General features: G+C 41.5%; 1 protein-coding gene across 1 annotated transcript in view; it reads left to right on the top strand.

Annotated features, from left to right (window-relative positions):
- The window catches only part of cntnap2a (contactin associated protein 2a), a 205846-nt gene that overhangs the window by 64375 nt on the left and 116463 nt on the right, over positions 1–25008 (top strand). Inside the window, exons 10-14 of the mRNA XM_030099964.1 lie at positions 8158–8320; positions 12170–12276; positions 15691–15810; positions 16739–16854; positions 18847–18931. Of these exons, the coding sequence (XP_029955824.1) occupies positions 8158–8320; positions 12170–12276; positions 15691–15810; positions 16739–16854; positions 18847–18931 (591 nt within the window). The remainder of the gene's footprint in view (positions 1–8157; positions 8321–12169; positions 12277–15690; positions 15811–16738; positions 16855–18846; positions 18932–25008) is intronic.

Genomic DNA, 25008 nt, shown 5'->3' with positions numbered 1-25008 from the left:
ACTTTTCTCAACTTTTTACAGTGTTTTCCAACTTTTTCAACGATTTTCAACTTTTTGCAGCGTTTTCAAGCTTTTTCAACTTTTTTCAAGTTTTTACAGCGTTTTTCAACTTTTTCAACGATTTTCAACTTTTTGCAGCGTTTTCAAACTTTTTCAACTTTTTTCAAGTTTTTGCAGCGTTTTTCAACTTTTTCAACGATTTTCAACTTTTTGCAGCGTTTTCAACCTTTCTCAACTTTTCTCAACTTTTTACAGTGTTTTCCAACTTTTTCAACCTTTTTCAACCTTTTTCAACTTTTTAGAGTGTTTTCAACCTTTTTTAAAACTTTTTCAACTTTTTGCAGTATTTTAAAACTTTTTCAACCTTTTTCAACTTTTTGCAGTCTTTTCAACCTTTTTCAACTTTCTGCAGCGTTTTCACCTTTTTCAAGGTTTTTCAACTTTTTCCAGTGTTTTCAAAGGTTTTCAACCTTTATCAACCTTTTTCAGCTCTTTGCAGTGTTTTCAAGCTTTGTCAAAATTTGTCAACTTCCTTTTCAACCTTTCTTCTTGAACTTCTTCTGCATTACAGTTTAGCATTTTCAGTTCAGCATTCACACTTGCAGTTTCTTCAGGAACTGCAAATTTTTCTAGTTATTATTATTATTATTCTGACTTCTTCCGCCGTTTTTTGACACGCTTCTACTCCTTCAAATCTTGTCCGATTTGAACCATTCAGATATCAAATTGTGCAGCTTTTTAAGGACATTCTGGCAATGTTCTAACTTTTTAATATCTTTTCAACTTTTTGAAATATTTCAACTTTTGTGCAACTTTTTGCCCCATGTTAACGGATGGAGATTTTTTCAAACTTTGGAACCTTATAACTTCTTCAAATCTTAACCGATTTTAACCATTCAACTTTTAAACTATTCAACTTTTTATACCCTTTCTTCAACCTTTTTAATTTTTTTCAACTTTGTTCAACTTTTTGAAATATTTCAACTTTTTAAAATTATTTTTAACATTGAAGTCAATGGGAAAACCCTTCAACGGACCTTTGAACTCCTTCAACTTTGACCCCTTACAACTTTGTCATACTTTGACATAGACACTTCATTTTACTTGCAAAATGTAGGCATTTTTGTCCTCTATTTAGGTATGTTATCTCATGTCCACATCTTTTACCAAATTCAAACTGTGAGCCTTCAAGTATGGAGAGCATTTCAGCCGTTTTTGGAGTTTACAATGGGTGTGTATTGGAAAAGCTAGAGTGGGAGAAAGGAATTTAGAGTGCGGGAGGCTCTGGATTTAAACCAAAAAAATAATTCTTTTCTCGTCCCCCTGGCCACATTTCTGGCTCAATCTACACAATTACCTCTCTAAACGTAGCCACTTTTGTTGTGACCCGTACAATTGAGTCATTTTGTCTCTATCTCAAACGGTTCTCTCTCCAGCTGCATTTCTGTGAGGAGAGCGCAGGATTTTCTCCCATCCGCTCCAATGCATTTTGGAGAGAGATTTTCTCACTCAAATCCAAAACTTCGCTCATGTTCGCACCATCGCAGTGGCTGAATGGATGATCCTACAGACATTATTCCTGCACCATTACATTCATGAAAGACTTCTGAATCTGATTGTGAACAAATCTTTTTCAATGTCACCTCTGGGTCCTCGAGGAATGACATTTTCTCAACCATGCGCACTCCATAAGAACTGCTGGTTCACTGTCATGGCTGCTGTGCAGCTGGTCTCCATAGCAACAGACACACCTGTTCTGCTGGCTGCTGCTTGATTAGTCTGGACTTTTCCATTCAGACTGGAGCTCTGTTGATCCTCTGTTACTCTGACACTGACTCTGCTGTTTCTTCAACTTTCTTAAAGTTTTTCCAACTTTTTGCAACGTTTTCAAACTTTTTCAACCTTTTCCAACTTTTTGCAACGTTTTCAAACTTTTTCAACCTTTTTCAACTTTTTGCAGCATTTTTCAACTTTTTCAACGATTTTCAACTTTTTGCAGCGTTTTCAAACTTTTTCAACTTTTTTCAAGTTTTTGCAGCGTTTTTCAACTTTTTCAACGATTTTCAACTTTTTGCAGCGTTTTCAAACTTTTTCAACGATTTTCAAGTTTTTGCAGCGTTTTCAAACTTTTTCAACTTTTTTCAACTTTTTGCAGCGTTTTTGAACTTTTTCAACGATTTTCAACTTTTTGCAGCGTTTTCAACCTTTCTCAACTTTTCTCAACTTTTTACAGTGTTTTCCAACTTTTTCAACCCTTTTCAACTTTTTTGCAGTGTTTTTCAACTTTTTCAATGATTTTCAACTTTTTGCAGCGTTTTCAAATGTTTTCAACCTTTTTCAACTTTTTGCAGCGTTTTCAACCTTTCTCAACTTTTTTCAACTTTTTTACAGTGTTTTCCAACTTTTTCAAACTTTTTCAACTTTTTGCAGTGTTTTCAAACTTTTTTCAAACTTTTTCAACTTTTTGCAGTGTTTTATAACTTTTTCAACTTTCTGCAGTGTTTTCAACCTTTGTCAACATTTCTCAACTTTTTGCAGTGTTTTCAACCTTTTTACAACTTTTTCAACTTTTTGCAGTGTTTTCAAACTTTTTCAACCTTTTTCAACTTTTTTCAACCCTTTTCAACTTTTTGCAGTGTTTTCAACCTTTTTCAACTTTTTGCAGTGTTTTTCTACCTTTTTCTACTTTATTTCAGGGTTTTTCACCTTTTCTTATTCAGTTTTTCTGCATTACAGTTTAGCATTTTCAACTCAGCATTCACACTTGCAGTTTCTTCAGGAACTGCAAATTTTTCTAGTTTCATCTATGCCTCTAATGTACATACATATAAAGTCACACTGACGTGCTTCACTCACAAAACTGCCACACTAATGATTAGAATGCAAAATTCTGGATAAGTTTGCAAATCAATGAAAAAAACGCTCAATGATAAAAGTTATTAAAAACTAATTAAACGATACTTTGATAGTTTGAATTGAAACTACTGTATTAAGACGAAAGGCATCACCCTGCAGGCATCGGCACTCATTTATTTGATGACAATCAATATAGTGCCTAAAAACTAATCATGTGCTAATTTGCAGTCGCTGCAGCGAGTGCATTCAATTCCATATTTACGACATCAGGTTGATGCACCGATTCTATGAGTGTCTGCTGATGGGAACTTGTGGGCCCCCATTCATTAAATAGACTTTTCCACAGTTTAGCATTCATAAAATAGTTGAAATTGATATGGAGGCAATAAAAAAAAAAAAACTGATGACGCGAGTCTTCAGAAGTTCAGTAATAAAGAAAAGGCATCTAAATCTCCACAGCCTGAGCCTAAACAGCTTAAAGTGGTTTAGGTGACGTACGTCAAACACAAAACAAACATGAATGAATGAAAGACGAAGATGACGCAAGCACCGAAAGCACAAGCAAAACAAGAATTATCAGACAGAAGTCACACTGCCACCACAATATTGTTCTGTGGAAAGGTTAAACCAAAATATCGCTCTTTTAAAAAGAAGGAGAAAAATTATGCCGACTAAAAAAGGCTTTACACTAAAAGACGTGCGAGGTGCTGTCGTGCCGTTATATGGCCTCTTTTACTGAGTCTGTTGAAGGTATCAAAGAGGAAATGATAAAATCTAAAGATTAGCGGGACACTTTAGAAAAACATGGTGTGCCCCTGTGTCAAAAAAAAAAAGAAAGTTTAAAGTGGAGGGCTTGAGTCTTTCAGCTGGACAGCGACCCAAAGCACACATCCAGCAGCACAAAAGAACGGCTGCAATGAAAAGAACAGGCTGTTTTTAACTGGACAGCAATGAGTCCTGACCTAAATCCCAGTGAAAACCTTTGAAGAGAGCCGAGATCGGCCATTGTGGAGACGCCCTCCTGCAGACCTGAATGCATCGCGATGGCAGAGCGGGAAGAAAGATCAGAGGAGCGCAAAGACTTCTAGATGGATAAAACAGATATTTAGACATTTTTGCAACCAAATTGTTGATTTGAATGATTTAATTACTAAATTTCAATGTAAGAGCACCGTGTTTATAAAGCAGCTTACTTTTTCCTTTCCTTCAAATATTCCCTGATATGATTTTTCTCACAAAGTTTTGCGTCTACCGTCATTTTCCTCTTTAAGAAGGTCATCCCCCTTTCTTCGCATCCTCCCGTCTGTTCTCATCTCCGCTCGTCAATCCTTCACGCGTCCGCTCTTTAAAAGCAGCCGCCTGCGCCCGAAACCTATTTTACGGGGAGTAGTTTTTCACTCCTGAAACGCCGGGCTTAGAGAAATTAGTGGGGAAACTGACACAGGGCGTCCACAAATTGAATTCCTCGAGAGGCGAGGCAGACGGACACTCGGGCAAACACAGACGTGCGCACAACACACACACACACACACACACGGGGGCCGTGAAGTCATACTCCTCTCCGCAGGAACAGAGGACAAATGGATCCGTTAATGAGAGTAGTCAATTATGGGGCGTTCCACTCCGAAGCGCTCTGGTGTTTGAAAACTGCGGGGGGAGAAGAAACACGTTTGCAGCGCCTCCATACATTCGTTTTGCTATCTCTCTTCTCTGCTGGTTTTATAAAAGCCACATTATTACAGAAACGGTAACCATTTCTTCACTCGCTGATTATTCATTTATCGTTTTTCTGCGGCGTCTTTCATACATTTTTGTTTGAATAAATGGCTCCGAGTATTAAAAAAAACCAAAAAGCGTCCACAGTCCAATCTACAGTATAATGTTTCAGAACTTTGTAACAGTGATCTTTGACTCTTTGAATGAAAATATCATGTTTAACTTGAATTGCATAAAAAAAAAAACAAGATACATAAAAAATTTTCACCCCTCAGTCTGAAGAAATGTCATCCAGCACAGAGCCAGAGTGCTCTACACAGCTAACATCGTTCACTTAAGAAAATGTAAAAGACAAATAAAAAGTAAACACTGTGAAAATCCGTAAAGAAAAATTCATAAAGAAGAGTAAAGAAAAATGTTGCCTTTCTGATGGCAAAAATATGTATTGTAAGCTAATTTCAGACTTTAAATTGTCAAATTTGGTTTTCTGTCTCAGTGCGGGAAGTAATCTGGCTTCACTGGCAGCTGAGATTGGCTGCTGCCCCCAATGACCCTGACTTGGATAAGGCAGCATAGAAGATTTATGGATGGCATTTATATTCGTCAAATCTAAAAAATATTGGTTTAAAGTAACAAAAAAATAGAATCCTATGCCATGGATTGCTTAATTAATTTGTTTGTGCGCTATAAAATGAATCCATCCATATTTTATACCACGTTATCCTAATCCGTGATTCATGCAGGGCTGCAGCTGATCCCTGCTGAGTGAAATGCAGACTGCAGCCTGAGTGAAAGACAGATTCATTCATGCACAGACTTTCACAAACATAGAGACCAACTTACCTCAAATGCATGTTTCTGGACTGTGAGAGAAAATAAGCAGTTCTTTCCTCATGAGGCCCAGTGTTCTCGTACTCCAGCTGTTTAATCCGATCGCCCCTGCTTCTGCGATTTCTTTTAACGGTTTCTCACTTTTTTAACACATGTAGTGTGAATAAATTACGCGATTTAACCGGCATTATGTGTCACGTCTTACACATTGTCAGTCACGGCCCTGCATACTGTCAGCGCTTCCTCCTCGTCCTCAGGCTAGTGATGAATTAGACATGAGACTGTGACACTCACATTTATCAAGGAGCAGGCCGCGCTCCGGCTGTGTGCCTTCATGTATGCGCAGTCTTGTTTATGTACCTGGTAGGCCAGGTACATATCGCCCTTGACTCGGGTGCAGCAATGTTTGTCATTCATGCATATTATGTTTGTTTGACAGAGCACTGTGGTTTGATTTAAGTAGGGTTTGTTTCACAGGTGGGGAAACGAGCTTATGGAGGAATTTCAGCAGGTGGACAGTAGATAAGCATTTTTTTTTTTTCCTGGATAGAATTTGGATTTTTTTTTTTTCGGGGGAGAGAATCTACATATTGTTTTTGGCAAGAGTTTATGTCTCTTTCGGATAAGCCGTGAGTTACATCCCCGGAATATTTGTTTAATAATTTACCTCTGAGCCTTTTGGCCGATTTCCAGCGCGCCTCTTCTGGAAACCCGCCGCTAAACGCGATGGGATGTGGAAGCAGACCAAGAGCGAGCCATGCCCAGGTAGAAGGAGGCCGGTTCTCCTTCGCTGTGTATAATAAGAGGAAGCACTTTAGGCGCCACGAGGAAGCTGTCATCCAGTGCCAACGAGCCTGCAGGGGATTATTGGTGTCTCTCCTATGGGTTATGGAAGACAGAACGCTTGTCTGTGGATTCTACAAATTAAAACCTTCACAACGTCATTGAAATCAAGAAAAAAGTGTTGAGCTCCCTCTCTGATGGGATTCCAGCTATGTGTGTGTTTGACAGCTCAAGGGTGTATAGATGTACGGCCACTCATGTTGTGTCTCTGTCGCTCTTCTGCTGGTCTGGATCTCCCTTTTTTTATCCAGTATGGCTGCATTACACTGATAATAACACTTGGCTAATACCAGTATATACATGCTTTTTTATTCTTACTTAGCCAAGTACAATTGATTTAATGTTTTCTTTATTATGATGCGATGCCCAGTGTTCTTCAAAGTGATTCCAGTTATGTTTAAAAAAGTCATCAGTTAATGAACTAATGTGTATCAGTCGAGTGAATCAAACATTTATTCAGTGGAAAATTAGGTGGAAATGAGTGACATTAAAGGAAGGGGATTCCTGTGCCAAGGCGCCAATTTGCTGGCTTCTCCAGAGCAGCAGAGACACCTTTTCCAGCTTTTATGCTCCTGCAACGTAAATCCATCCTTCCATTGTTTCGTGCATTGCTCCGCTTATTCTGCCAAAACTGTCAGGGAGGCAACATTGCCTTTGCATTCATGAGCTATCCACAGGACACAAAGTGCTGCCAGCCAGCTGTAGTCTGCTCCGTCTCCCATCTTCTCTCTCTCTCTCTCCCTCTCTCCCATCCAGTGTCTCCCGCCCTTTCTTTCTCCGTCTGTCTTCCACTCCTCTGGAAAGAAAAGGAAAAAAAAAACAGCAGGCAGGTGTAGCAGGGAAGAGACAGATGGTAAGAATGACAGGAGAAAGTTTTGGGGGAGGAAAATGAAAGTCAGAAGATGTGAAGAAAAAGGATGAATTCAGCACAAACGCGCATATATGCACACACACACACACACACACACACGCGCGCGCGCACACACACTAAACAAGCCACCGCGATTTACTTTTCTCCTTTGTGTTGGCCGGTCATATAAACTACAGTAATGCCGCCGTGCACACGCACGCAGCGCATATGCCCTCCGAGTAAGCCTCTTTCATGCTCTGGCCTTGTGGCTGATAGGCATGCCGGAGAGTATGACAGGCTATAACATCACGATGATGGAGATGTCATTGAGCAGCCGTGTTTTATGGCTGACCTGTGTGCTTGTGGCAGAGACTAAATTCTGGGTCCCCATCTCCTCTATAAGTCACTGTCTGAACATATACTGTACACAAATACAGATTTATACATGCATCATGCAAAGAGCATTAAAATTCATTAAAGGGGGGAAAAAAAAAATCCAAGTGTTTCACACACCAACAGTGTTTTGGTTCGTCCTATCCTTGTCCTTTTTTTTTTTTTTTCGCCAAGGCCTAGCGCCGCTTCTGGACGGGCCATTGACTCCCGTGTCTCATAAAGATACAGTATATAGTAAAATCTGTGTGTCCTCTAGTCTATCGCCGTCTCCGCATCTGCATCAAGACTAATGGGCCTTGTGGATAAGCTCTAAAACAGGACGACTGATGAAGGTTCACGGCCGTAAAAAACAAAAAAAATAAATAAATAAATAAAAAGGCAAGAATAAGCAGGTACCAGCAGCCAAGTCTGTTGTTGCTCGTCAAGGATAATGCCATTGTTGTGTTTGATGTCTGCTTCTACAGAAGGTCTTTCTTCATTGTTTTTTTTTTAAATGGTGGATCAAAAAAATACTAAATCCATCATGTTTTCCTCACACTAGCTGCTTTGTTTCTGTTCCCTCTCAGATTATTTTCAGTCCGCCTTTTTTTTTTTTTTAAATATCCAATTTACTTTTAATTGACGTGCAAAAAATGAAGTATTGATGGTTTGTTCTTTTACTGTTACAGGGTACTTCTTGCAAACGCTGTTCCCGCCGTCGCAGCGGTCGTTCCAGGGGTGCATGCAGGCCATCCTCGTGGACGACCAGCCCGCTGATCTGCATGCGGTGGAGAAAGGCACCGTGGGAGCCTTTGAGAACGTCAGCCTGGACATGTGTGCAATAATAGACAGGTACGTCTCCTGCACACATATCCCCGTAATCGTTTATTACTGATAATACGCAGTCGGGGATGTGCAGAGCACATGAACGAGTGTCATAAATCAAACGGCTTTAAATGAGAAGACACACACTGCAAACACTCGTGTTTTGTGGAGTCTGTGAATTCTTATCTGTGGACTTATGGCAAGAATATGTGTGTGTGGCTTTTTTTAATGTGCTTGTCATACTGATAAAGCGATGTAACTGATAGCGTGAATTCACAGTAAAAGAAAATGTGTGTAAACACTACTTTTTTTTTTTTTATTTATTTATTTTATTTAATTCAAAAGTCCAAAAGAAGAGAGGTTTCATACTTGGAAAACAATGTATGATCTTAATCAAACATCAAAAATGAGCCCAGCAGTTTTCTATTATATTGCCAAGTATAACAGAGCTGGAAATTTTGCGCAGCACGTCTCAATGTTGGCTCACTGGAAACATTCATTACCACTTGTTGACATTTCAATTTATTTCCTTGTCATGAATGAGACAAAGAAAAAAAAAAAAACACACTGGGATGGATTTGCCATACATGGAATCATCCATGCCCAGAGCTCTATTTGAGTGCTTGTTTACTCCAAAATAGATTCCTGTGTGCAAAACATTTAAACTGTGTGGACAGATTTAACCTCGGCGCTTCAAACCTGATCCTGTGTTACAGCCCAGTTCACACATTACAAATTCAAGTGATTGGTTTTCTGGTCATGTTCATTGATATTGTTTATCGTCCTTGGCAAAAAGAAGAATACTGTCTTTGCCAATGGTTGACCTTAATCAATTCAGACCAACCAAGACAGATTATGTTGGCTGGAATATTTTAAAGCGCAAAACAGGATTACACTCACACGAGATAAACACGTCTCAAAATATATGTTTTCATCTTCAGTTGTGTTTTGGTCTTTATATTTCAAGATCTTCCACACTAAAGACACGGAATCTACAAATAGGATATGATCTGTCAGTGTGTGTGTGTGTGTGTGTGTGTGTGTGTGTGATCATAAAATGACTCTTTTGTCTGATTGATTCCTTCGACTTTCTTGTGATTTGATGATTTGCTAAATTACAACCAGGTTGACACATTTGCCGACTGGAGCTGTTCAGCTTAATTCTTGTCTCTGTCTCGCTCACACACACTGAATGAGAGTCATTCCTCTTCTTTTTTATTTTGGGATTTTCCCATTAGTAGTTGCTACAATTGATTATTTTCTGCTAATATTCTATCTGTTATATCTTCCTTTCCCACCCCAGCATGCACTTTGGTGACTTTTCCTGTTCGGGACATATAGTTAGTAACATCAGCCTTCATTTGGAGCCATGTACCAGACTGTTGATTCGCTGTCCTTCCAGCTCTGTGTATGGCCTGTGTTTAATTTGTGTAATTGCTTGCAGTCTTTTGTTACCATTTGTTTCGTCTGTGCAAATCCAATGTGAGGTAATGTAGTATGAAATTCTTCTTGCTATTGGTGGCCACCGGGCATTAGTGCTGCCGATAGCGGCTAGCAGCTGGCTGGCCATGTCCAGAGTTTTACAGCAAATCCGTGCGAAGGTCCGAAGACGTCCTGGTTTTCTCTCCTTGCTATTTGCTGTGTTGCCCACCTCTGTTTCTTCAATTGCTGTGTATCAGCCCTGCAGTGCTGGAGGTGGGCCTTGTTCTGCCAAGGAAGATGAATGTGTGCAGTGTTACCATCTAACTAATCAGAATGTCTTTGAAGGCAGTTCAATAGCCCTGTCTGACCTCCTTTTGATCAATGCCATTCCACAGTGGGATTCTGTTTAGGCTGAGATGGTAGAGGAAAAAAAAAAAAAAAAAACGGCCTCAGTCTTTCGCCGAGACACGCCATGGCCACGCAAATCCCCACAATGTGGCACGCAAAATCATACCAACACACTCGAGATGCTTTAATCTCTTTATAGAGTTTCTTTTTTTTTTTTTACTTGCTGCACAAAGCTTTGTGGGCATAATGTCTTTGGTGATTGTCGACGCTTGACAGTCGCACACCATTCTTAAAGGACAATGACGTTTTATCTTCGCTCCTGTACCGACTGTAGCCGTGCAGCGTCATGTACAGCAGCGTCGTGTACAGCAGCGTCACGCTGGCGGACGGTGTGGGGTGTTTCGCAGCCTCGGGGTACTCACATGTCCGCTGTTGTGCACAGTCTGACACTTTCAAGCCCCGTCGGTGGTTTGTCTGGCAGGAGCATAGACAATACCAGAGCGATCCAGCAAGGGTTTTTCTGCATCAGTCAGAAGCCAAATATCCTTAAAGTCGAGGGTGTTTATTTGAAAATGGTGTCTTTTTCTTTTTTTCTTCTTTGGCTGCAGCTATAAACCCGCTGCTGCCATCCAACTCCTCATATATCATACAAACAAGTTGCATGTCAGCTTCATTGTTACTGAAGGTGTGGCAGCAGTGTTCGTACTGTCGAGCTGAGAAGATGGAAAGTCTCTGCTCTGCTTAACTGTCCGACTCCCAGCGCGGCTGAAAATGATCCCGGCGTCTTCAGCGGACCCCCGCAGCTCCCATGAGTCACTGTTTGTTTTTCCTCCAGCTGGGTTTACTGTTAACATCGCTTTGATTCATTCGAATATGGAGACATAAATATTCTAATCACTCAACTTTGGAGAACATGTGTGGAAAACCCGGCTTTAAGATTACAGTGCCTTGGGCTTGATCCCCACCAGGCCGTCAGGCAGATCAAACCACGGGACTTTGATGTGCTCCGGATTTGAATTGGTATTCAAATTTCAACAAGAAAAACATCTGTGCCGACTGCCATGTGCTTAATTCTGCATTGACTCAGCGTTTGCTCGCATTCACACCAATGTGAATACGAAACCGTGGCAAGTGGGAGCATGCTCAACCCCAACTTTGTCACTTCTCCGAATTGTATATGTATCAGTGATGGCAGACAAAACTTCATTCCCGTCTGTTTGTGGCAGATTTTTTTTTTTTAATGTTGTGGCGTAATAGTCAGAAGCAACTATGATTTATTGCGCGTCGTCGCTGCATGCGGTTTACCAAGGTGACCAGTCGATGCTGCTTTCTGCACTGACAGTTTCAATCACTTGCTCTAATGATCAGTGAAAACACTTGAATTCTGCGGACAGTTATTAACATTCCAAATGAGCATTTCATCTTCGGGCCGGCATATGTCGCATTTCTTCCAACGTTTCTCTTTCTCGTTTACTTATACTTTTGGATCTGCAGCTGCTTATTCCACTTTTAAAAGCCCAACAGCAGCGTTTCTAGTTTGGGTGAAAATGTAAAATGGCAAAATATGAAAAAAACAAAGATGTTGGTTTTAAAGTGAGTCAGCAAGTTCACGTCCTTTTTTCAGATGTTTTCATTGCTTTTATGGATCAAATTTAATAGATTAGTTCAAACGATTGCTCTTCTTCTTTCAAATCAGTCTTATTCCCACTTGAAATTCCAGAAACGTTTTTGTCCTAATGTATTAATGGTGGATTTAAAGGGCCCAAGTTCAGTGAAATCATAAAACATACATCAGCCCACACTCAGAAAATTACACATTTTTCTAATAAGATCCCCCGCTGTCTTGAAATGAAACCTCAGTGAGCCCGAGGTTCATTTCTTTACATGCTGCAGACTGATTCACTGGGAGACAACTCTCCTCTCTTTTCAGTTTTGTAAGTGTTTCCACTTTGGAACAGTTTATCCCACATGAATGTCGATTCCTGGATGTGATTTACACACTACAAGCATCAACAGTAAAACATGTTTTTTTTTTTTTTTTTCCCTTCCTCAGTCAGGACGCGTGTGTTTTCCAAATCACCAGACGTGTTGTTCTCACCCGCCCAGGTGTATGCCGAATCACTGCGAACACGGCGGCCGGTGCAAGCAGACGTGGGACAGCTTCAGCTGTACCTGTGATGGAACAGGATACACCGGAGCCACTTGCCACACTTGTGAGTTATTTTTTTGAGTGTGTGTGAATCCATCTGCAAGTTTCAAGCTCCTTCTTTCCCCCCCGCGCTCCTCTTCGCTTGAGCACTGTTAGACTTGGCTCCCTCTGTGTGTGTGCATTTTGATTTGGCCTCCTTCCTCTTGCCTTTGAGTGATTAAGCTCTTTCTCTGTTCAAAGCCACAATTCTCAGCAGAGGGACAGATGAACTTTTGAAGTGCTCAGAGGCAGGGCTTTTTTCTTCCAACATTGTGTGTTTTGTTCTGGCCGGAGAAAAAGTAGCCTGACCCGGAAAGCCCCGGCTCACAAAGGGAGCACAATCAGAAGGAGTAAGGAGTGGAAGCAGTATTCTTTAAAGGCTTAAAACATGAGAATGCCGTCCCTTTTCCCAAATGCTACAAATATTGTGGTCTTTCGTAAAAGAGACGAGTAGGAAACATGGTGTCTATGTGTTTAAATAAAAGACAAAATTTTCATCTGCATGTGTGCACCAACATGAAAACATCTTACCATGCTGAAGTACGGTGGAGGGAGCATCATGATTTGTAGCCGTCACGGCCTTGGCTGCCGGCCGTTATGAAGAGGTGAATCGTTCTCGTCTATGAAAGTGCCTCGCTGAATAATGTCAAGGTGGCTGTCAAGCAGCTGAAACTAAAAATGACTGATTTAGCGTGACCGTGACTCCGAATCTGGAGTAGCTTTAAGGAAGATAATTCTGATAATTCAAACGCGGTAAAATAAGGTCAAAAGAGTTGCTGAACGCACAAGAGCACATTGATTTAGAGAACAAATACTTTAATACACAAATATGTGTAAAATACTCCTCCATGCATTGATAAATCAACAACCAATCGTAATGTTTTGGCTGATCAATATGACCATACCAGCTGGATAATGCACGTGCCAACGGGCCATGTTACATGTGAGAAAATGCCAAGAGGCTTATTTGAAACTTGACTTCTCAGACTCTATGAAGAACTACTTCACTAGTAGGACACAGCTGAAGGAGATCAGGCTGTCTGGTTTGGGACCGGAAAGACAAAAAGTCAAATCCGGTCCCAGCCAGGACTCAGTGGGCTGGAAGACAGAGACAAATAATTATTTTCTCACTCTTAAATGTCACTGCTTGGACATGCAACTATAAGAAACTGCACAAGTGAGGCTGGTCAGTGCCGTCTGTGGGTGTATCATGGGTGAATTACGAAAAAAGGCTGAAAAATAACTTTGGCACTTAGTGCTTTGTTGGATAATGAGAAGGAAAAAAAATACTTGATGTTTTTCCAATTTGTGACTGATAGAGTGTGTTGAAAAGTTGTTCTGCTCATTTTAAGCATAAAAATCAGTTTGCTGTTCCTCACCAATTCAAGTGAGAATCTGATAAGAGTTGCATAATAACTTATGTGCGTGGAGTTGGAGAACGTCCCTCTGATTATTCATTTTCTAGGTTAATTTCTTGGGCTTGTATGGAAGCAGGACGAGTTACAGAGATGTAAAAAAAATTTTGCTCTGTAATAAAAGCTTATTGAAAATGCATTATGTAAATTGAAGGAGTTCTTGAAGCTGACAAGCACCTGCACTTTATTCATCTCAAGTCCTTGAAACGGTTTGCAAGTGCAATAGAAACATCTCAGTCCCCCTGGAGTGATCTGGGGTTTAATAACATGTGGACTGATGGAAGAATAATTGTTCGAGTTCCATAATGTTTTGTTTTTCTTTAGTGAAAGCTGTGTGAGCAGATTCTTCACTGTTCATTGGACCAGACCAGCATGCATAGCATTTTATTCTTTTGTGAAATTGTGACTTTCTGTGAACATGTGTGACAATTTTAACAGTTTCCTTTTTTTCCCATCCCCTTTTGTATAAACCCTATTATGTTATTCTGAAATTAATAAGCACAGTTTATGCCATTCATTTCTTTCATACCCTGATAATTTTCCCTCCAGATCAATTTGCTTGACTTTCTTATCTCCCTTTTTTACGCCCTCTGTGTCACACAGTAGTCATGCAATCCCCTGAGAAATGCTCCTTATTAAGTTACCATCCCTGTGATGCAATCATTGGCCATCGGCTTTGAACCGCAGCAACATCCTCGGGCTTAACAGCTCCGTTGGTCTTTGTAAGATCTCTCAGCAGGGCCGCTCCTTCTGGACCACAGTCTGATTTAAAAGAGTATCTTGTCAGCAAGACTCGAAATGAAAACCTTCATCAACTGAACAGCATTGGAAAAAGAAAAAAAAAACTAATTATCAAAATAATAAGAAACTGTTTAAAAAATTAATAAAGAGAATGAAAGAAACCAGCAGGTGATGAGATGTGGGAATGACAGCATCCACAAAAAGGATGACTAAAGCTTAGCGCTGCGCCTCTGATCAGTCACATTTCAGCCGGGAAAGTTTCACTCCGACCGGCGTTGCACTCGAAGGTGTAATTCCTTTTCCCCCGTCCCGTCCCTGTCGGTCTGAGTTGTTCGACACAAACATAACATCAATATGTTGTCAGATAGATTGCTGGAGTGTGTGGGACGAACAGCAATTCTTGACAGGAGCTGAAAGGACACAACAGAGACGACCACATGGAAGTGCTCACTTCAAAGGAGAGAAAAATGAGGACACATACAAACACACACACACACACACACACACACACACACACACACACACACACACACACACACACACAGATGCAGCATGCTGTTGGGAGGATTAAAAAAATACACCCAGTGAGATCAAGCTAACTTGTTCCTTTTAGTTTAGTTTTTTTTTTTTAATCCAGAAATTAATTTCACTCAAAGTAAACATTTAATTACAAGTTTATGGTGGCGAGACTTATATTTCAATGTTTACATCCTTTGTACAGATCATTTTTGTACTTTAGTGTATTTCAGATGCGTTCTTACTTTCACTTTAGCAAAGAACTTGACTCAGTACTTCTACTTTTAACAGAACTTTTTTTTTTTTTTTTCAAATCTATATCTGTATTTGTAGTTAAGTAAAGAATGTGTGTATCTTTCTCGCTTACGTCTCCCTCTGGTTTGTCACCCTAAACGAGAATGCTGAAAATCCCTGTGATTGTGTTTTACAGTTACTTCTTCTCTGGCACCACCCTCAGGGCAGAAAATGAGAATGACTGTCAGGACAAACAATCCCTCACAAATTCCTCTTTACCTGTAGATCAAACCTTCGGTTTTGGTATCAAAACGGGGAGTCCACACCTCCACCACCCTCAGGCTGAAGAGTTTTTTGTCCACTCATGGTTTTTATTGTAAAATTGCTTCCTGAGCATTGTTAAAGAAAAAAGCTCGAGGATTGTAAAATATATTTTCCCTTCTCGCTGGTGATGGGCTTTGAGTCTCCGTTTTTTTCTGAATGTCCCTCAAATGTTAACCAATCATCTTCCTCCTTTTTCCCCCCACCTCCAGCCATCTATGAGCCTTCATGTGAGGCTTATAAGCACTTGGGCAGGTCCTCTGATTCCTACTGGATTGACCCTGATGGCAGTGGACCCCTTGGCCCCTTCAAAGTCAACTGCAACATGACAGGTGACTGTGTGTGTTCATGCATTTGTGTGTGTGGGTGTGTGTGTGTGTGTCCTTTTCCTTACTCTATCAAGCCCCAGTGACCTCCGAAGGAAGACTGCTCCGAAGCCCTTTTCATTCTTAACCTCAGACGGCAGCAGCCTTAACCTGCTTTACCTGGGGGTTTCCATGGCAACACACTCACAGTTAGTGACATTTACCTGCGAGGGAGCAGCAGCAGCCTCGGATGAACGTATAAACATCAGCACACTCATACACAAATATATATGAGACAAACGTGTTATGGAAGATTCTAACAGCGCTCTTACAGTCCAAGTGACACTTGTGTGGCACACACATTCTCATGCACACACACACACACACGTGGTGGAATAAGCGGATAGTCTGGAACAGCAGAGCATGCAGGCAGAGCAAAGGCGAGACTTTTAATGAAATGTCACTGCACTCGACTGGCTAGCCCCTTAGTCACGCTGAATAGCACACTCACACACACCTCAGAAATGTTAAGGGTTTCTCTTTCAGCCACACACGCATTCACACACACATACACACACACACCTCTTAGACCTGAAGCACACACACACACACACACACACACACACACACACAGTCCTTGACTGACAGCAAGAATGAACAGGGAGACATCTGAGTGACTGGTTCATGCTATAACACTGGAAAAGTGTCTATTAAGTCCTGAAGTCTCATCGCTGTAACTAAGATTACACAGCAGGAGCCACCGCTCCATGACACATAAACTGCCATTTTCTTTGTGTGTGTGCGCGCGTGCACGTACGAGCGAGCGTGTGTGCACGCATGTGTTAGCCGATCACAATGAGAGCAATGAAATTTGTTCTGATTTTTGGCGTAAACTATGGCGTTTCTCTTTGTTTTTTTCTATTTCCTGGTTGTTGTTTTTTTTTGGCACATGCAGAGGACAAAGTGTGGACGACCGTTGTGAACAACCTGCCGGCAAAGACTCCCGTCACCGGTTCAAGTCGAGAGAGACGCACAGTCCTGCAGGTCAACTACAGCGCGTCTATGGACCAGGTGATCTCTCACTCACGCTAACATGTTATTTTCACACATCCTTTGGAGTTCAAACCCGTGAGGCAGGTTTGTACTCGGGAACGTCAAATGCGATGTCATATTACTTATCTAGAAATTGATGTGGCCACAAAGTTATTTGTATTGTGATTTCATAATGCAATCAATCATCTATCAGTGCTTCTCTATTGTCTTCATCTCTCTTTAAACTGTGTCCAGTTATGAATAAAGTACAGTATATTATGTTACCAACAAAATCACAGAGATGGATTTTGTGAATATTTTCGCTCTGATATCTGTCAGCAGCACCGTGGCGGCGTTCTCTGCTGCGTTGGACTGCCTTCCCCGCCGCGTGCTGAACCGATGCCTTTGTTTCTCCCACTCTCTCTGCAAAGATCAGCCAGTAATAGACCCATGGGAATAGGGGGGGATACAATAGCGGCGCCCATGTGTGAATTTTTGACAGCTCGGTAAATAAAAGGTGAACCAGGTGTAAAACCAAGTACTGATAATTATCTGCGTCTGCAGTTTTAATTTCACCGTGCATGAGCTCCATTAAATGGTTTCTTTTATCTTTTTGATAGGAAATATGCTGTTTAAACAGCCATAATCGCAGGCGATTGAGAGTTCCTGTTACATGCTGACATTTTGGCTTGTGAGGAACAGAACAGAAGGTCACTGATCCCATGTAATGAATCTGAAAGTCATTGTTCATCCTTTAACTTTTTTATTTTTGTATATTTAATTGCAACAGCTGATTTGAGCACTCGGGGCTGTGTTGTTTCTGCCCAGGGCTTTGAGTGCTCGTAAGAATGCGTAATTTTAATTCAAGTGGCGAAAAAACAGAGCAGGAGTTGGCAACCTGTCCAGGATTTAAAAAAAAAAAAAAAAAAATTCTACTCCTCCCTTGAGCAACGTAATTGAGAGGAAAATGCAAATGGATTCGTGATATATTCTGTAATGCTTGTTAAAGCTAATATGAGTGTCCCGGTTTTTGTAGTCTTTATCAGGAAGACTGAAGTGACTCATTTCTTAATGAAACCCGTAATGGCCTCTCATACACACAAAACAAATTAGACCTGTAGCCATGGGAACATTATATGCCACCAACAACTTTACAGTTGTCCAACCTGCTCTTGTTTTCAATGTTTTCTTTGTTTTAGCAAAGCATTTCTGCGAAAAAGGAGGATACGCTTGGATGTCCTGTTTTCTTCATTTTCTCAATGTCGCTGTATTTTGTAAGCAACATGCATTTTCAGGATGAGTGTGTAAGTTGTGCAGATTAAATATTTGTTCAATCTCTTTCCAAGTAAATTTAATATTTGAATCCTATTTAGTGGATTGTGTGACTGAAGTTTAAATACATAATAAGACTGTCACCTCCTCCTCATGCTTCTCATGATCCTGCTCAAATACTCATCCACTTCACCATTTTCCAACCACATACTCGGCTCTACTGCTCATCCCACAAATGCATGTTGCTTTGAAATGTGGCGTCATTTGGAACGAGTGTCAGTTACTGCTGTAGAGCGTCATTACATTTACAAATATGTACCACTTGTCTACTGCCTCTCTGCGACTCAGAATACCCGAATGTGCTCTCTTACACTCAGGAGTCGATATCCTAATCTTTCTGGTGAGTGGTTATGGATTGCAGTTGTCACTCTGAGGCAAAGGCAAACTGTGTGTGAACTTTCCAGGTATCAACACTCCAATGAGGAGTGACAGCAGTTTTACCTGCACAGTGCACAAGACCACGGCGTTCAATGAGATGACATGGTTTGAGTAGCATATCCTTCCTGTAATTATATTCCCTCATGATTTATATGGATCACTTGTTCCATTTTCGGCTTCTCAAAGTCACAGGAAGCCAAATTAAAACAACTTTACAGTTGGACTTTCATTTTGCAGCTCAATAATTTGTTCTCACATGAAATTGACCTGTCTGGCAGAATATAATGGACTGAAAATTCGTATCCGTGCGTGTGTTTCCAGGTGACAGCCATCACCACCAGTGCAGAATACTGTGAACAGCAAATCGCCTACAACTGTCGCATGTCCAGGCTGCTCAACACACCAGGTAAAGGCTGAGGGTGGCATCGTTATTCAGCATAAAGTAGACGGCGGTGACGGAGGGCAGAATGGTTTTCTTTTACAGCAAAGGCCGTTTGATGGGACATTCGTAACAAAAACACCAGAACTGAAAATGATGTCTGCCTATTTTATCGAAATTGTGAAAATGTTATGAAAGCTATTTCCCAAATTTGAATTTGGAAGCCTATTAGAGGCTCTGGATTAACGGGTCAGACGTTTGCCAACATAATCACAACACCAAATGCAAGCGGCGGGAAGCGATGTCCCATCCCCTGAGCTGAGTTCCACAGACGAGTAGAATCCCTGCCAAGGCGCTTTAACAATGTTCCGGCGCCTTTGCCGTGGTCCAACACCTTAGCAAGACACTCCACATTAGTTTTCCCCCCCATCTGTCTCTGTGCACCGATGCCTTCATCCTGTGTTTACCCAGCACCAGAACTACGTGTGACACAACTGAAACAGACCAGTGGAAATGAGTTGTGTCCTGGCTGTGCTCACTCCGAGTAGATTAACTTGGATTACATTCATTTGCATTAGATTTGTTTGGACTCAGCCGGTTTGGCGGCGGCGTGCTTGAGCGGGGCCTAGCAGGGTTTCGTGTCGGTTAGGTTTGGATTAGTTAGGCTGTCTCGTGAAATCGCAGAGTTGTGTGAGGTTTGCCCCTGGATTAGATACATTTGATTTGTGTTATGGCCAGGTTTAGTCGAGTTTAAACAGGGCTTTTAAACAGTTTCTGTGACGTTAACAGTCACACGAGACCAGCAGTGGCAGCAGCTTACTGAGGTAGATGTTTTTTACTATTAAAATAATGTTATCATTGTCAGAATAATGCATTTCTTTCTGGTTCCTCTGGCCAGGACACACACACACACACACACACACACACACTGGCATAATACATGCTTGCATGCACACCGTGGCCCACCTCAGGGAATAGCTTCATAAAGACAAGACGGTCCTGGCAATTAAACCGAGTGAAACGAGATGTAAAGAGGATGAGAGAGGAGTCGAGGACGGTGGGTTTGTTGTGTGTGTGTGCGCGTGCGCGCGTGCATGCGTGTGTGTTTGTGTCCATGGTCCTTGATTGACTGAGTGGGAATAAAGCAAAAGGTGGTTAGTAATGGTTGGGTATTAGTGCAGCGGACCAAAACTTTGCAATTAACTTCCACTGCACTAAGAGATGGCACCTTCATCCACACACAAATGCACACACTCTTTTAATATTCTCCTTTCTAGTCGAGCTTAAAACGCTGTTGTCCAAACACACACACACACACACACACACACGCACACACCCTGCACTGGCACACACACGCAAACGGTCCGACAGTCCGTCATTAACTAGTTTACTCCTAATTCACTACCTTGCAAGTTAGGGAAATCCAATTACCAGCCTAGAATGACAGAGAAAGTGGGACCAGGAAAAATCATTTACCCAAAAATATGCTTCATAAATTAGCTGTCAGCTTTCATCAAATTACTCTGTCAACAGCATTTTCACTGCGAACCACAAGCATGCACGCACGCCTGGCTGTACACACTCACTCCTCTTCCACTTCCACTTCCTCTCCCATTCAGGGCACATCTATTAGGCCGGGCCTGGCATTTTGCAGCTAAACGAACCATTAAATGGGAATTATATTCTGCCACCAGTGACACCCCTAATTTGGAACTTGTGCAGTAATTGTCCTAATTGCCTGACCCATTTCTCACCTTCTTCACCTCAACTCTTCTTTTTTTTTTTTCGACCGTTTTTATCATCAGTCTGTCACTTTAAACATCTGGCATCACAGGCCTGATCCAGCGTTCACTCATCCACCGTTGGATGGATCAAATAATGGCGGAGCTCGACGCTGCCGAGCACAGCCGCACCCGCAAGAAATCACAACTCAGGTCCACACACAAAAGCAATATTTCTTCTTTCTTTCCTTCCTCATCACACCTTCTTTCATCTCATCTCTTCTCCTCTCCACTGCTCCATATAATCTTCTGCATTCACATTTATCAATTTCCAGCCATCCATTCTCTCCCCTCACCTCACACTTATCTCCTCTATTTTCCTTTTGTCCTCTCCCTCATCCAATTTGCCATCTAAAAAAAAAAAAAAAAAATTTTTTTTTGCCGTCTTTTTCCATTCTTCACCTCCAATTTTACTTCACATCATTTTCTCCGTCCCTTTTTTAAAACCTCCCCTCCTCGCGCCGTACCTCGCTGCCTCCGTCCTCTCACTCACTCTGCTGAACGCCGTTTTCATTAGTGCTAGAATCACAGCTTCGAGTGGAAAATTAGCAGCCTTCACTAATGATTTAGCGTTGTCCCTTTCATGGTAAATAACCTGTAAACAACAGACACCTCAAGGATTCCACTAACCAGCCTCTGCAGATGCGAACAGATCACTCACTCTGACACCGATCCTGCAGAGAGGCTTGACTGAAGTTTGCTTACAACAAATAAAACGGGTCGACAGTTGCCTTGAAAGATTAATAACATCCAATATATTGTTATTTAAATCTATTCATTTAGCATTTCTGATTTTTGCACCTTTTCCCCCACAGATGATAGACAGCAAGGTGAATTCTTACTGGGGAGAATCTGTTCTGTCATAACGGCACGTAAACTGCAGCTTTTCTCTCTAGGAATCTGAATTATTTGTTCAGGTTTGAGAGCAAGTTTATATGAAATACAACATGGGTGCATCGGTTACTGTCATATAGAGCTTTCACATTGATTGGAGTTGTTGGTATTGAGTTAAGTAGAATCACAAATGTGACAAATGTGTTTTAATGTGACAATTTCATCCAGTATAATGCCAAGAAATTAGAATTCATGAGTCCGTACAGTGTCAGTTCCGTCTCTCTCTATTATTGCATTTGGCGTTACTTTTCCTCTGACAAATCCCAAATAGAATAACTTTAGTTTTGTTTTAATTCAGCGATGATATATCCCTGTCAAACCATTCACACGTTACTGCCTTTCAGTGGAAAATAGTCAAGGTTTTGTACATTGTCTTCATACAGAGCCAGCTAGGATCATCTCCAACCACTTGAATAGAATAAAAGGGTTGAGAATGTACGTGGATGAAGTGTCTTTTTATAGCACACCATGAGATCAAGCTGGAGATGAGCGCTGTATGTATATGGCAATTTACTTACATGTAGACAACATTCAGACATCTGAAAACTATGCCATGAAAAACAAGCCTTATTTATTCCCGAAACCCTAAATTCACGCTAGAAATATTAGTAACACTGCGGGATCCTATAAAAGAACAAAACTGAAATCATATACGTGCTCACACTGACTAATCGCGCTTTTGTTAACTTATGAAAGCGCATGTTGCTTCGCATTTTATTTCCCAGACTTGCCTGAAGCAGTTGATAGAAGCATTTATAGCATCCAGGCTAATGAAGAGAGAAACTTTTTTTTTTTTTCCCCCATCAAATAAATGAGCTAATTTATTCAGCCAACAGTGGATTGCAGTTGTGTCTAATATGTGCAGAGTTTACAGACCGCTCTGATGCCCCCACATTCATCTGCTGCTTATAAAACGAGGCAATGGCTAAATATCTAAGCAGGCTGACGAAAAGAATTCCATCTGTTTTTATGATTTTAGGATTTCATCACATTATTAATGGTGTGTTGTTAGCATATTTATTTGCTTGAGAATGCGCTTTCCCTCTATATAAAGAAGGAAGAGTAGACGAAACGGAGGATATCATGTCCGATAATGCGCAGGAAAGAGTTAACAAGGGAGTGAGAACATGCAAAACATTTAGTATATTTAAGGTACCAGCGTGCAAACCTTGCAGAGGCACAGCTGTGAGGCCGGATTTTAGTGTAAAATAAGCGCGTGAGAGGGACGAGGACGGAGGCAGGGACGCAGGAGGCGGCCGGAGAGCAGAGCTGCGCTGCGCTCAGGATAATGAGGCTGTGTGTATGCACAGCGCTGTTACAGTCCATTCCTTAGGTGCTTCTGGTCTCAATTACTGCCTCACAAGTAACAGCCAGCCAACTCTGGTAATATTTCACACACACACACACACTCACGCACACACGCACACTCCCTTGCAGGCCCTGCATTACACCTTAATGACTTTATTCTGCAGCACTGGTTTACCACTTGTTTATTTTTTTTCTCATTTGTGGTTTTCCGATGTTCATCATTAACCTTTACAAATGCGGCGGTGGCAGACAATTGCTCTCACTTTCGGTCCAAAGCTCTTTGGTACAACAGGTACTGATAATCATCCACTCCTGTGAAATGTGAGCAAGCCCACCGTTCACCCAGATCGACGGGTTTCTCAGTCATTGTGGGAAATAATGTAGTTATTCGCCAAACTTTAGTGACTCTCTCAAGGTTTCAACTTTATGTCTCATGCTATATTCTTAAATTTATTTATCACTTCAGCTACTAATGAAATGAAGTTACAACGACGTTATAATCATTTCGGATTATGACATTATTAACTTTAACATCTCTTTATCTTTTCCATGTATTACCCCCTTTTATTAGCCTATTGTGGCGACACACTGCCCAATTGTGCCCATCTTTCATTACCCGGCTAATGTTCTGGTTACAGTGTCATTAATTTGTGAACGCACTCGAGGCGAGACGCCAGTCAGGGTCTGAGTGAGAACAAGAGCTAATATAGTGAAAGACAAGAGAAAGGAGAGCCATCGCCGGGCTCCTCGGGCCTTTCTTCCTCGCTCTCGCCCAGCCGGCTCCCGCACTCTCTATTCCTCTTCCTCCTCACGAGCCCCGTGGACAAGGCGCTAATTAACATGAAAATATCCTCTCTAACTTTCGCTACACAGATTTGAATCAGTGTGTGGCTTTTGTGGCCCCCGGAACTTAACGGGGTGTCTGAGGGCCTTCGCTCACTCTGTTGATTGGAAACAGCAGATGCAGATGTGTAAAGCCAGCCTAAATATAGCGCCGCGAATTAACGGGTGGGAATTTAGCCTGAAACCTTCCAGACAGGAGGCGTTTGAAGTCATCAGCGGTGACGGCGGTGGGATTGTCACGAATGTGTGTGTGTGTGTTGACGGGTGACTGAGTGGGGGGTTTTTCTGTCTTTCTTTTTGTGACAAAGTGGTGTTTAGAGCAAGACACTGTACCAGAAATAGAGCAGCAAAGTGTGATCCGTCACAGAGAAGCCCCAAATCATTTACATCGCATAATGCGGCGCTCTCCGGCCGCCGTCGCCTCGGCGATGCGTCATTGCCTCAGATAATGCTGTCATGTGTTGTGTTGACAGAGTCATGTGTCTTATCACAACCCATGTCTGTCTACCTGAAAGCAAGGCTCACAGCTCGCAGCCGCACAGGCGCCTGAGTCGGAGGAGACGAGTCGAACGCTTTACAGTACATTAGGCTGGAGCGATAAGCCGTTCACATCTCCTCCTCTCTTTTATTTCATTGGTTGTACTCTGTCTTCCTGTGTTTTTCTTCTCCTTCGCCGTGCTTGTTGGTGTCTCTCCGTCAGTCTTACCCAAACTCAAGAGAGTCCCCTGTGTGATTGAATCTCTTTGTGCGTGGAGGAAAAGTGTGTGTGTGTGTGTGTGTGTGTGTGTGTGTGTGAAGGGGGGGTGGCATTTGAGTGACAGCCAAAAGAGTCTAACTGTAGATGCGTCTGATGTCTTCCTGTGGGATAAATAGTTTGCGCGGTGTAACTGATGTGAACAGTGGAGACAGCTCCAGCTTCAGTTGAAGCTTTTAATGTTTGTGTCTTTCTATGAAGTCTTTTTTTTTTTTTTTCCTTCCCACTTAGTGCTTCAGTGTGTGTGCGTCTGTGTGTATGTGTGAGCACTTATTGGCTTTTTAGCAGAGTGAGTTTCCCATACCTGCTGCCCACGTGTCCCTTTTTTCAAACACTTTTTTGGACTTGTACCGACTTAATAAAACATCAGCTTCACAGTTTCAGAGCACCTGGAGACAAAATAAGTAAGTAACCTTTTGGGAATTTTTTATTGATACAGATGCCCTATACATCCAAAAAGTCATATTAATTATATTTATGACATAAATCATATGATATTTTCCAAACTTGATGGAGGACCCTAT

Source organism: Salarias fasciatus, chromosome 9 (genome assembly GCF_902148845.1).
Source record: "Salarias fasciatus chromosome 9, fSalaFa1.1, whole genome shotgun sequence".
NCBI classification, from domain to species: Eukaryota; Metazoa; Chordata; class Actinopteri; order Blenniiformes; family Blenniidae; genus Salarias; species Salarias fasciatus.
The sequence above is the reverse complement of the archived record's forward strand: the minus strand, read 5'-3'. Positions and strand labels throughout refer to the sequence as shown.